General features: G+C 41.4%; 2 protein-coding genes across 2 annotated transcripts in view; one reads left to right on the forward strand and one right to left on the reverse strand.

Moving 5' to 3' along the window:
* GABRA5 (gamma-aminobutyric acid type A receptor subunit alpha5) overlaps nt 1-13,996 on the reverse strand; it is a 380,379-nt gene that overhangs the window by 308,520 nt on the left and 57,863 nt on the right. Inside the window, exon 3 of the mRNA XM_068268152.1 lies at nt 12,654-12,775. Within this exon, the coding sequence (XP_068124253.1) occupies nt 12,654-12,775 (122 nt within the window). The remainder of the gene's footprint in view (nt 1-12,653; nt 12,776-13,996) is intronic.
* Nucleotides 1-13,996, forward strand: part of GABRB3 (gamma-aminobutyric acid type A receptor subunit beta3) — a 666,404-nt gene that overhangs the window by 226,912 nt on the left and 425,496 nt on the right. The gene's annotated exons all lie outside the window — the stretch shown is intronic.

Genomic DNA, 13,996 nt, shown 5'->3' on the forward strand with positions numbered 1-13,996 from the left:
CGAAGTGCCAGTGTCAAAAACGTCCTTATATACTGCCTGGGACATGAAGGACCTCCCAGAGCTGCAACCAATCAGAGCAGGCTCAAGGACCTGCCTGACCTGCCTGGCTCAAGGACCTGCCTCCAAGTCAGCTGGCACATTTCTTCATAGCATAAAAGGGAGGCCAGTGCGCGCGCGCACTCCCTATAGTGGGGGAAACAGAGTCACACAGAGTAACATGCCAGTGAGTTTGGTGCGATGTGCCCGCACGGACTTGCGGGGAGGATGCTGACAGAGTTCCGCATGCTGCAGTAGAAGGTACGCTTACCGGAGCGGATGCGGCCAAAGATCCGCAATCCTTCCGAGAAACGTATTCGTTACACCACTATCTCTGCTTATTGTTGTCTAGCGCTGCATCAATCAGTAGTCAGGAGCAATGACAGCATGTTATGAGGTTTGGCTTTCAAAACTAGTTTGCCACAATCCATGGCCTATCCTAAGGAATCTTAGCTTGCTGTAGTAGTTCATCCATAAACAACAATCCATACAATTGATATTTTGAAATGGTTAGCCAATATAAGAAGCATGTCTGTTTTTAGACTCTTATATAAATATCAATTTTGCAATATGGACAACAGATGAATAGTAAACAAAAAATATATAATAAACATATGTTCCAAAGTAGCTTTTTCTGTGTTTTATAAGTTTAAGATAGAATTACACAAACTTCAAAATACCTTTTCACTCACTAATCCTAATGCACTAACGCTGTCTTTCTCCGGACTGACATCGGTAACATAAGAAAGACCTTTCATATTGAGATTCATGAATATGCATGACCTATCTAGTGATGTAAGCAGGAGGTCTATAGTCTCAGTAGGCAGCTTCAACTTCCCTTTTACATAATTGATACAAAATAATCAAGCTCTAAGGGACCTACAGCCTTGTGGAAAATGACAGGAAGAAATTGAATATTCTACAACATGATAGAATCTGGTCTATAAAATAAGTAATATGGTTAAGAATGGAAACGGACGATAAATTAGCACTCATCGATTTAATAACATCTTGTTTATTAACCTATTTTGGTTCCTGGACGTAGAACCAGGAACCATGCACGCTACCGCGCGCTCCCACGGCCGATCGCGCGCGTGCACGCGCACTCCCGGCCGCGGATTCGGTAGCCACGGAATCAATGTATCGGGCTATGGTGCCCGATCACTGATTCCTCTCCCCCGCTGAAAAAGCGACAGCTTCTTTCGGAAGCTTTGCTTTTCTGGCCGTTCCCTCCTCGATGCGTCACTCTAAGCGTGTGTTACACTTAGAGTGACGTCATGTAAACAAACTCATGGCCGCCATCTTGTGGCCAAAAAGTAAAACTACAACAAAAAGTAAAAAAAATTAAAATCAACACACAATTACATTAAAAAACTATGGTTTACATCCCACCCTCCCAAAAATACCCAAATAAAATGTTTAATATAAAAAAAAAACCCAGAGGCGCTCAAACCTACTGCTTGACCCACTGAGGTCTTAGGATTTATTAGGAGAGATTCGTTCAACCTCCAAGGTGATCTAAGTGTTTTTGGGACCGGAGACGTCAAAGCTAGGAACTTGGATTAAACCTTTTTGGAAACCTGAAGCTGCTAGTTCGTTGGCTGATTGATTCATGTGAGAGACCCACCTGAAAACCGAGGTAGATTACATCTGGTGAGCCTGCATTTCTGAAGGGGTCGTGTGAATTATTGCACTAAGTTTGGAGCACGAGTGGAGCACTAAAAGCACTGGGGTGTCAGTGTTATAAGATTAACAGTAATGCACTATGTTTAGGTTTCAATCCTGCAGGTTGTGATATAAGAAGAGGAGCGCTGTCAACATATAGATAATAAAAAAAACAAAAACATTTAAATATTTACCTAAGGGTCTAAACTTTTTAAATATCAATGAAAAGATGAAATATTTCTATATTTTTTTATTTTAAACTTGTAAATAGTGATAGATGCAAAACGGAAAAAATGCACCTTTATTTCCAAATAAAATATTGTCGCCATACATTGTGATAGAGACATAATTTTAATGGTGTAATAACTGGGACATATGGGCAAATACAATACGTGAGTTTTAATTATGGAGGCATGTATTATTTTAAAACTATAATGGCTGAAAACTGAGAAATAATGAATTTTTTCCGTTTTTTCTTATTCTTCCTGTTAAAATGCATTTACAGTAAAGTGGCTCTTAGCAAAATGTACCCCCCAAAGAAAGCCTAATTGGTGGCGGAAAAAACAAGATATAGATCAGTTCATTGTGATAAGTAGTGATAAAGTTATAGGCTAATCAATGGGAGGTGAACATTGCTCAAGTGAAAACGACGGAACACGAATGGGTTAAAAACCTGATGCAGTTGTGTGTTGTGGGTTCTTTGTGTACTCAACGTGCACTGCCGTTTTTCTTATATATAGTATGAAGTATCACTGCATGCATTAGGCATGACTAATTCACATTGAACATTTAGGTAATTGTGTGAAAACCAATAGTCTTCAGGGAAATAAGAAAAAGAAAATATGCAACTAAACATATTGTGCGGTGTACAAAAATTGTGACCCTAGCATTGTTTTTAAGGAAAAAATTCATGTAATTGAGCAACAACAGTTCATTAATCTTTTTGTATAGAATCTAGTTAGCTACATTCAAGTTAAGAGCATAGGTAAGGGATGTGAAAATAAGAATTAGACTTTAAAAAGATAGAGTTGGCCATCTTAAAGAACAAGCAACACCCATGCTAACCCTAGACATAAAAAACACATATATACGTAGATAAATACTAGTTCTACTTACATAACAGATGGATTGTGCTATGTGAATTTTATAAATGAAAAGCAGAAAACCTTATTCTGGGCAGTGGCCATCTTGCTAAGCTAACACTGTCTGACATCATATGCTCCCTGACTCTTGTCCCCCCCCTCTTCTCATGCTCATTGTGTATTCATTCGCTGCCCTCCTCCAAGAGTCTTCAGACACTCCCACTGAGGTGTATACTAGCAACTGCACTGTCTTTTTTTTCTTTTCTCCTTCAATCACTGAGTCACCTCAGCTTTGCTTGTAAACACAAGTGAGCAAAGGATCATGATTCAGATAGGCTAGGCAGGGAAATAAATGGAAGTGGAGGAATATATTATAGATAAATAGAACCCCCAGCATTCAACTGTTTGGCACTGACTACTAAAGGGCCAGTGCTCCTAAAGTACGTGATAACTCCAAACCATAACAGCAGAAACACTTTTACAAGTTTTGAATACAGGATTAGCATCTTTATCACTTAATACACTGTCTCGGACCAGTTGCTGTTGAAATTTGATTTTTATGGTGACAATACCGCTTTAAGTGTTCCTGATAATTTCACTGAGTGTGAATGTTTTGTACCGCTCTGCTAATCTCTGGTAATCTTCAATCACTGCCAACAAGGATAAGCTCTCTGCCTAGTCTCTTCACTTTTCACTCTGTACCCCCTCCCTCCTCTGCTGAATAGACATGTTGCTGTGGCAACAGCTGAGTCACTTCAGGAGAGGTGGGAGGGGAGGAGAGTGCAGAGAACAGGCAGAGAGCTTGTAGCCAGCATTACTTTTACAGATTAGCAAAGCTGTACAAGCTTGTCCTCTGTGTTTAACTACTTAAAGACTGCCTCATGCCAATGGGCATGACCGCGGCGGCAGCCCCAGGACCGCCTAATGCCTTGGAGCTGCAGTTTCCCAGGGAACGGTCGCATGCATGCGCGATCGTTCCCTGCCCGTTCACTGAGCAGAGCTCCGCGATTAGCATGCTAGCTGTCGATCGTGGCTAGCAGGCTGCTTGTAAACTAAAGGGGAAAGAAATCCCCTTTGTTTACATGCGTACAGTGCTGCGGTCTCCAGCAGCGCTGTACGAGATCAGCGATCCATGGCCTCTGATTGGCCCGGGGATCGCTGTCCTCTCATAGGCTGATGCCTATGAGAGGCGGAGAACAGGACGGATCTCCATCCTGTTCATTACTCTAGGCTGAGGGGAGGGAGAGGGACGGAGGGAGAGAGAGCCTCTATGAGGCTAAGAAAAAAAAAGTGACAGCAGCGATCGGACACCTCCGGCAGCATGTCCCCTTAGGGACAAAAATAGGAGGTGAGTCCGATCGCCATACTTCTTAGCTGGGCTGTGCAGGAGGCTGAAAGGCCTGCACAGCCCAGTGCTGCAAAAAAGAGCCCGGTCTTTAGGGGGGTTTAAAGGGACTCCGAGCAGGGCACAAACTATGGAAAGATGCATATCATTTTAAAGCTCTCTTTCTCCTGTTTCCAATGATATATAAACCGCCACCCTACACCTTTTAGTTTTCTCTATTTTCGCGATCGAAATTGCCGCGGCCGCGACTTTGATCGCGAAAATAGAGAAAACTAAAAGGCGTAGGGTGACGATTTAGGTGTCGTCAGAAAGAAGAGAAAGAAAGCTTTAAAATGATCTCCATCTTTCCATAGTTACTTTGTATTACACAGGGGGACTTTTTTCCTAAAGTCAGCAGCTCCATCCTGCTGAATGGAGCAGCTGACATTGGGGAAAGTGTCGTCCTGTGTAATACAAGTAACTATGGAAAGATGGATATCATTTTAAAGCTCTCTTTCTCCTCTTTCTGACGACCCCTAAATCGTTACCCTACGCCTTTTAGTTTTCTCTATTTTCGCGATCGAAATTGCTGCGGCCGCGACTTTGATCGCGAAAATAGAGAAAACTAAAAGGCGTAGGGTGACGATTTAGGTGTCGTCAGAAAGAAGAGAAAGAGAGCTTTAAAATGATCTCCATCTTTCCATAGTTACATTGTATTACACAGGGAGACTTTTTTCCTAAAGTCAGCAGCTCCATCCTGCTGAATGGAGCAGCTGACATTGGGGAAAGTGTCGTCCTGTGTAATACAAGTAACTATGGAAAGATGGATATCATTTTAAAGCTCTCTTTCTCCTCTTTCTGACGACCCCTAAATCGTTACCCTACGCCTTTTAGTTTTCTCTATTTTCGCGATCGAAGTCGCGGCCACGGTAATTTCGATCGCGACAATAGCAAAAACTAAAAGGCGTTGGGCGGTGGTTTATATATCATTGGAAAGAGGAGAAAGAGAGCTTTAAAATGATACGCATCTTTCCATAGTTTGTGCACTGCTCGGAGTCCCTTTAACACTGCGGTCGTCAAGTGGCTAAAGTAAACATTTCTACACACAGGGAATGCCTTCAATTTTCATTTTATATACCTAATGCTGGGAATACACCATGAGTTTTTTTTTTTGGCAGATAGATGGCTCAAAAGGTAAATTTTCAACAGATCCAATATCATTTTGATCATTTTTCTCATTGATTTTCTTATAGAAGTGACTGGAAATCAATTGGAAAAACCATTGGAAAATTGGTCGGAAAAACAATTGAAAAGTCGAGCAGAAAGTAAATCTGAAAAAAAAAAGAAAAAACCTTATAGTGTATTCAGTAGGTACTTACATTTTAGTTTAGGGAGTTTAATCCCACTTCAAAAGACTTCCATGGTAAATCATTGTAAAGGCTGTTTGAATACCATATGATCACTTGCAAACATGATTAAGAAACAGTAGATGGCATTTGTGTATATCGAAATTTGCAATAGTTATATCAGGAAGCGACAGTGCGATTTTTAATTCCACACAACCTCTGCTGTGTGCTTCTGGCTCAAGTTTACATCTATGGATCACTTAGAAAGCATTTCGACCACTATGTACAACTGCCTTCAAAAGCATGTAAACACATATGCAGCTGAAGGGACCAAGTTGGTCAGGAAGTTTAACAGTGCCATTTGTCAAACAATCATTACACACTCCTCCTAGGAGTTTTGGTTCAGCATGAGCTTGCTGGGCAATATGTAACCTGTTTCAAGTCTTACCCCATAGAGCCACATTAATCCATGTCATATACTGATGAGGATCAACCAGTCCAAAATAGTCTGTAAAGGTAAATTTCTGCTTATCATAGTATTCAGTAAGAGGGCTTTTTGGTCCTTTTTAGCACAGTACTCATTCTCAGGAGTTCTGGTTCACCATGAGCTTGCTGGGCAGTCTGTAACTCAAACAATCATGTGATCTATCCCTAACCCTGCCAAAACTACCTGAACAATTGTTGTGGGTGTGGTTCAGACACTGTTGATGCCAAAACATCAACATGAAAGCAAGGCAATTCGTTTTTTGTTTTGTTTTTTTGCGTAACAACGCGTAAAGGTAGACATGGTGCATTCATTTAAAAGAGGTGCCTGTTATTTTGTATATTGTTAATGATATTCTAATAAATTTCACATCACTGTTGCCATTGATTTGTAATGTTAAGTTAATGCTACTAACCTCCCCCTGCCCCATCCCTTAACACTAACCTCTAACCCTATCACCTAACACTAACACAGCTATTACTATGCCTTATACTAACTCTCAGAGCACCACATCCAATAATGCTCTGTTGCAGCTGGTAATGGTACTTGCCTATACATATAGCTTATACTGTTACTTGGCTATAGCTATGTTATAGCCAAACCCGGCTTCAATATCTGGTGTTAAGATAGTAAGTAGCCAAACCCCGACACCAATTTGTCAACTCTGCTGCAAGCCGCACCAATAGACAGTGTTAAGCTAAACAGTAGCCATTCACCGGCACTCAATTTAATCACTTGGGGCACTATAGCCGCAGATATACATTGCGGTCTATAGTAGTACTTAAATCAACAATCAGGCCGTGCACCCAAATGACCTGTCTTGGAAATCCAGCATTCATAACCTTTCTATATGTGTCCACTTTACAGGAGCACCCATGTCATTTACACAGAGAGTATGGCAATACAAAATGTGTTAGTATTTGCGTAGACAAATTGGCTGAATGACGTTATGTTGCAGCTGTTTAAAGCATTCTGGTAACACTGGTCCAAAGATGAAGTGCCTTCTGAATAAGCTTCTTACTATTCCAAACAGGAAGGATTCTCCTGCTGTTCTAATTATCATGTCAGGAGTCATGATTGCATGTGTTAAACATTTTATTAGATCTGACAGTTGTATTTATAGATGTGGATTTATGAATGTCCGGTTCGAAGTATCAGTTTTGTATCAATCTTGTTGTCACGTTGCCTATATCACTCACAGTAATTGTGCACATGTCAGCTTTGTTGGGAAAAGCAGCCCATTCTGTTTAATTAGTATTAACTGTGGAAAGCATGTGACCACAGCAATAAAAGAAGCCTGTTAGAGAGGTAATAAATTCATCAAACTGTACACCGTACTTTGCTATAGTTTTGTCTCAGTAATAGCCTTGGCTCTGCAAAAACCCCATACATGCCTGGACCAAAGGAAGCTAATTCAAAGGAACAGATAGATGGCAGATTTACTGTGCTACCATAATACCTTACCAGTAGATATAAATAAAACAACCAGATATTGCTTTACATACATTGCAATTTAAAACTGCCAATAAATATCTTTGAGGTTTCCTTGCCATTAATCTAGATTCTAGATTCTAGAAACTGACATTTTCTCTGATGACAGCTAACATCAGTCACTTAAAAGCTGAGCTATACCCAAAACTGGGCAATTCAAATTCCTAAAGCAATCAGGATCACAAGTGAATATAAACAGTGGATTCAGCAAGACAGCCAGCAGCACATCATGGCATAGTGTATTCAGGAACTTTTATTAACCTCCCTGGCGGTAAGCCCGTGCTGAGCACGGGCTATGCCGCCGGGAGGCACCGCTTAGGCCCCGCTGGGCCGATTTGCATATTTTTTTTTTTGCTACACGCAGCTAGCACTTTGCTAGCTGCGTGTAGCATCCGATCGCCGCCGCTACCCGCCGATCTGCCGCTATTCGTCGTGCCGCGGCCGCCCCCCTAGACCCCGTGCGCTGCCTGGCCAATCAGTGGCAGGCAGCGCTGTGGGGTGGATGGGAGTCCCCTTTGACGTCACGGTGACGTCATCCCGCCCGTCGCCATGGCGACAGGGGAAGCCCTCCAGGAGATCCCGTTCTTTGAACGGAATCTCCTGATCTCCGATCGCCGGCGACGATCGGAGGGGCTGGGGCGATGCCGCTGCGCAGTGGCTATCATGTAGCGAGACTTTGTCTCGCTACATGAAAAAAAGAAAAAAAATTAAAAAACACTACTTTGCTGCCCCCTGGCGGATTTTTTTAAACCGCCAGGAGGGTTAAAGCATTATTATCTGATTAGTATTATTCGAGCAAATTAAAAAATGATCTACTTACCCGGAGCTTCCTCCAGCACCTGGCAACCGTCCTGAGCCCTTGCCGCAGCTCCGCTTTTAGCTGGTGGCCCAGGGTCCCCACCGGTGCAAATGCCGACCACAGGACGGCTGCCAGGGGCTGGAGGAAGCCCTGGGTAAGTAGATTTTTTTTTTTCAGCTCGGATCTGCCCTTTAAGCACAAATGACAAGCAGAAAGGGCAGCTGACTTTTTTCTGACTCACAGGTCCATGAAGTCATGGAGGATGCTATGATGAAGACCAGTGGCTACTTAGTCTCTGTAACTTGAGAGCAGTGGCATTCCTACCGTCAAGCGGCAGGAGCGACTGCCTCTGGTGTCTTCATGGTGGGGGTGACACCTGCAGCCCTGTGCTGCCGCCCCTCTTCGCTGTGCTCAACTCGCATGTGGCCTCAACCCCTGGAGGGGCCTCTGGCTGGGCTTCCCCCCTGTGTTCCTCTCCCTCCCATCAGACCTGCAGATCAGCGCGGCGAGTGGGACAGACCTGCAGACATCGCGGGACCTGACTCCTTCATAAGCGAAAGTGACGTCACTCGTCACCTCTTGCTTATGAACTGACTTGTGAGGCTGCATACTGTGCGCCGCTCTGTCAGCCGGGTCCCACACTGATCTGAGGTCTGCCCCCGCTCGCTGCGCTGATCTGCAGGTCTGACGGGGAGAGAGAGAGACAGAAACTACCTACCTACCTACCTAAGTAACCACTCACTGCTACCTACCCAAAACCCACACGTTACAATGCATCTACCTACCTAACCACCCACTGCTGCCTACCTACCTACCTAAACCTTACCAACCTACCTAACCACCCTACCTAATTAACCACCCACCCAAACCCACACACTGCTACCTACCTACCAAACCTTACCTACCTAACCACCCTACCTATTTAACCACCCACCCAAACCCACACACTGCTACCTACCCACGCACTGCTACCTACCTACCCACACACGCACTGCTACCTAAACCCACACACTGCTACCTACCCTCCTACCTAAAACCCCACAAGTTCCTACCTAACTACCCAAACACTGCTACCTATCTACCTAATTAAAAAACCTCCACACATTGCTACCGACCTACCCACACACTGCTACCTATCTACCTACCAAAACCCATACACTGCTACCCACCTACCTACCTAAACCCAAACACTGCTACCCACCTACCATAGTCTAATGCCCTGCCATTATTTGTAAATATATAGTGCTGACATCTCCTGCAGCACTTTACAGAGTACATAGCCATGTGACTGACTGTCCTCAGAAGAGCTCACAGCCTAATCCTGTGATAGTCTAATGTCCTACTGTATTATTATTATGTATTTATATAGCAGTGACATATTCTGCAGCACTTTACAGAGTACAAAATCATGTCACTGACTGTCCTCAGAGGAGCTTACAATCTAATCCTACCAATGTCTTGCTATCAAGCTAACTAATTTTCCTTTTTTTGGGGGTGGGGGGGAGGTATTGGGTGTGTCTGTGGATAATCAGCACTGGGTGTCAAATACCCTAGGTACGCCACTGCTTGAGATAGCCCATACCTACCACAGGTGAGTCAAAGCCCTGACAATTATGCATCACCAAAGGGGTCAATTGCCTAATATTGCCTACTAATGGAACTACTGTGTTGTCCTCATGTATGCTTCTCATTTCTTATAGGCAGATCTGTGACACTGACTCAAACAGAGGGTTTAATTTAATCTAATTCATGACTTCTTTAGATATGTGATTGCTATTGAACATTGTACCCAGAAATTCTCAGAAAGATTCCAGGCTATGGGCTCCCACATTAGAAATAGCACTTAAATGACAATTTTAAATGTATAAATTGCTAACTGAAAATAATGCAAAAACTCATATAATTATAGCAAAAATGAAAGACTAACGTTGTACGATAAAAGTCTGACTCATCTGTACATATGACATGTATTTTACTTGTAGGAATGAAAGTATAACTTACCTTGTATAGGGGAACAATGTGGCCGCTGGCCATTAGCTAAGTAGGGAGTCCTTGGGCATGTTGTGTTTTATTTTTCAAATGATTATCTCAAAGGATAATGTTTCTTTTCATCACTGCGCTAAAAAATCTGTAAATTGTACCCTAAGCAATATTGTAATCATAAACTACTGAGTTTAATCCTCAAATAAGAATAGCTTGGCTTGCCATTTTTTACAACACTTTCCCATTAAATGCACTGTGTGTTCTATATACAATAATGTAATAAGTGTAATAAGGTACTAACAAGCTAATTTCCTGTTAAAAGATTCTCTCACCTCTCTCTCTGTCCACTACAAATCTCTACAAAACGCTAAATCTCATATCTCTGTTGTGGTGCCTGTCCATGTCCATTTAGGATGGTCTTTCACACATGGGAAGAGAATGGATTACACAAAGCAGTGGTCACATTAACATGCATTTAGCAGGTCACCGCTCGGAAAGGAAGGTAATCGATTACAGACAGCACTGATAAGGTTAATATGCAGATAGCCAGTCACAGATATGTGAATAATGTTGACAACCATGTAGTGGGGAGAGTGGAAGGCAGTGGGAGGGTGGGAGAAGCTATTAGCAGCCTCAGCACTGCTGTAGAAGAGGATTTGATATTTGGCTTTCTCCACTTCATTTACAGAAAATGATGCCTATTTTAAATGAAAATAGATAATTTTGATAATGAGATTAAACCTTTTATGTGCAGTTATTAATTAAAGTGGAACAGGAGTAACTTTGAGGCCCTTATTCAATTAAGTTTTTCTACTAAGTTTTCTCCTAGGTGATAATAAATATATATATAGAAAAAACTCTGAATCATTTTTGAAAATATAATAATTTTGAAAGTACCTTTTCATCTACTTTTTGGTACATTTTCAATTGCAGAGTGCTTAAAAGTTATTTTAAATAAAAGTTTAAAAATTGAATAGAATGAGGGTCTGCATGTCTAGCTTCAGACATTCCCTTCAGTTACTGTGTTATGCAAATCTTGTTCTATTATTATTATTATTATTATTATTATTATTATTATTTCATTGTCGTTATTATTATTATTATTATTTTTATTATAGCTGGCTAGTGTGCTGGATAAGGGCTCTGCCTCTGACACAAGTGACCTGGGTTCAAATCTCGGCTCGCGCTTCCTGTTCAGTAAGCCAGCACCTATTCAGTAGGGAGTCCTTGGGCAAGACTCCCTAACACTGCTGCTGCCTGTAGAGTGTGCCCTAGTGGCTGCAGCTTTGGTACTTTGAGTTCACCAGAAGAAAAGTGCAATATAAATGTTCTGTGTCTTGTCTGTTATTATTTTGTTTGTGATCCAATGACATTCTCCCTTTATGAATTTCTAGTTAGACCTTGCTGAGCTCTCTTGATCACACCAAGGAATAAAGTAGCTGAAGTTTAATCCATCACAAAGAAAATGCCAACATTTTGGGCCAAATGGGTCCCTTTTCTTTAAGTTGTGAATGGACAAATGACTGCCTGGTCTGGTGCTGAACAAAGGCCCTGATGCACCAATGTCTAGTGAATTTGCCATGCACAGATAACACAATTAGCGGCATGCACATTACCATGGCAACGTGCAAGCTGTGATGATAATACATGACATACTGGCCCATATGCAATTACAGTTTTCTCTTATGTTTTCTCCTAGGAGATTATTTTTCAGCTTCTATTTTAAATAATTTTCCAGCACTTTTCAACTGAAAAAGTACTGAGAAGTAAGTGTAAAAGTATTATCAAAATTATTTTGAGTATTTTCTTGCTTGCTGGTGGCTTAAAAGGCATTTTATTGACAAATTTAAAAATATCACCTAGGAGAAAACTCAGGTGAAAAGGTGAATTGCATATGGCCCACTGTGTGTTCTCCCTGTAACATGCATGGCGATAATAGTGTAACTTGTGCTGTTCCTCTAGTGCACGGCAAATTTACCAGACATTCGTGCATAAGGCCCAATGTAACTGTATGGAGATCATTCTTAAATTGCCACCAAAAGGGATCATTTGAGGTAACAGAAGCGTATGCTTAGCTTTAGTTTGATTCTGAAGATGCCAGTCAGGAAGAAATGACTTCATGCTCTGCCCACAAACCCACCACATTGTTCAGAGAATTATGGAACACCCAAGCTCTCTGCACATCAAGGGTTGCAACTGGGCACAATGAACTAAATGATTTGTGCACATTTTCTCTGTCTCGGAGGTGTTAGGCATGATAGGAGTGTTCTGCTTCTGATTTCTGTCACAAACAGAAAAGAGACACAGGGTCTGATCACACCCTGATGTATCTACAGAGCGCCTGTCACAGGCATATATTGTCATAGTATACTTGATGATGCTATGAGATATTAGAGAAAAAAACGTGGTACACACAGTTTTCAAATGTAGATTTTTTTTTTACCTCCAAGTCCAGGTCGTAGTCTGTTGTCATAGCCATCTAGCAATCCATCAAGTATTCGTGTAAAAATGGTGATGTTATCATTTGTGTCTTCTTTGATTGAAGCAGTTGTCATCTGGGATAAGCTGTTTAAGAGCATTAAAGAAAACACATCTTTATGAATAAGAATTTCTGGGAAAAAATCAGCCTGCAAATATGCACAATATTAAATAAACATTGTTTGTGTGTGCGTTTTTCCTGTCAACAATATCTTACAAAGCACTTCTTCTCCTAAGTTTTCTCCTTGGAGATCATTTGTCATCTTCTGTTCAAAGGCCAAAGCCTGTCTTATGCTGGAAATGCATGGTAGGATTTTCAAATCAACGGTCACAAAAAATCAACTATTTGCAAAGTAAAATATTGATTCAGAAAAGAGACAATCTTTTATTACATATTTTTATAGAAACAAAATTATCCTTCCGGGCAGATCTTTCCACCTCCTGATATTACAGAGATATTGAGCATTTCCTATCTGCACAACTAGGGAGAATTAACTCTGTATTTCCTTCTATTAAAGTCATTGCATATCAACAATGTGATCAACTGCCTGACCATGTTACCCTCATTAAATTAAATCTTGGTGTCAGACTAATGTATACACCCCTACATGAAGTTCCCAATGCATGTGCATGCAGACCAACTTACACTGGTACTGGTTCAAGAATATTTTTCAAAATATTAACAGGTGCTATTATGGTGTTGATTTTGCACTTTGTTAAAATTAGTGATGCTTTTCCTGAAGCTCATGTGCAGAGTCATAGTTCCTACTGACTTTAAGTTGGAAACTTTTACAACTTTTCTTGGTGTTACCTTTTCAGCAGTGTTGCTCGGATACAATCTGTGATCATGGCATAGCCGAGATTTACAAGCATTTTTTCACTATCCGACATCATGATCCAAATCTGTGATCGGGAATTGATCACGGAATTCAATCACGGATGCAGCCATTATTTCGCATATTCAGCCCGTGATCATGGCCGTGATCACGGAAAATATATCCATGATTATAAGCTGAAAAGCTGCTGACTTTAGTGGTTAATAGCAAAGCCCCCTTACATGATATAAATACCAAATTTGCAGGATATGTTAAAGAGGAGCTGTTAGGTATAAGGTCTCAGAGAAAATAAACACATATATCAGTAGCTAAAGATTGGCTGTACTTACATTACATATGCATTTCACTGTCCACGTTTGGATTTCACAGAATTTGTATATAGTATATGCAGAGATAGATGCTCCTGACAGCTCATGGCAGGCTCCATGTTTTTTCTGTCAAATGTGTCGTCATGTCCTGCCTGCTTCCTGAT

This window comes from Hyperolius riggenbachi, chromosome 2, assembly GCF_040937935.1.
Source record: "Hyperolius riggenbachi isolate aHypRig1 chromosome 2, aHypRig1.pri, whole genome shotgun sequence".
Taxonomy (NCBI): domain Eukaryota; kingdom Metazoa; phylum Chordata; class Amphibia; order Anura; family Hyperoliidae; genus Hyperolius; species Hyperolius riggenbachi.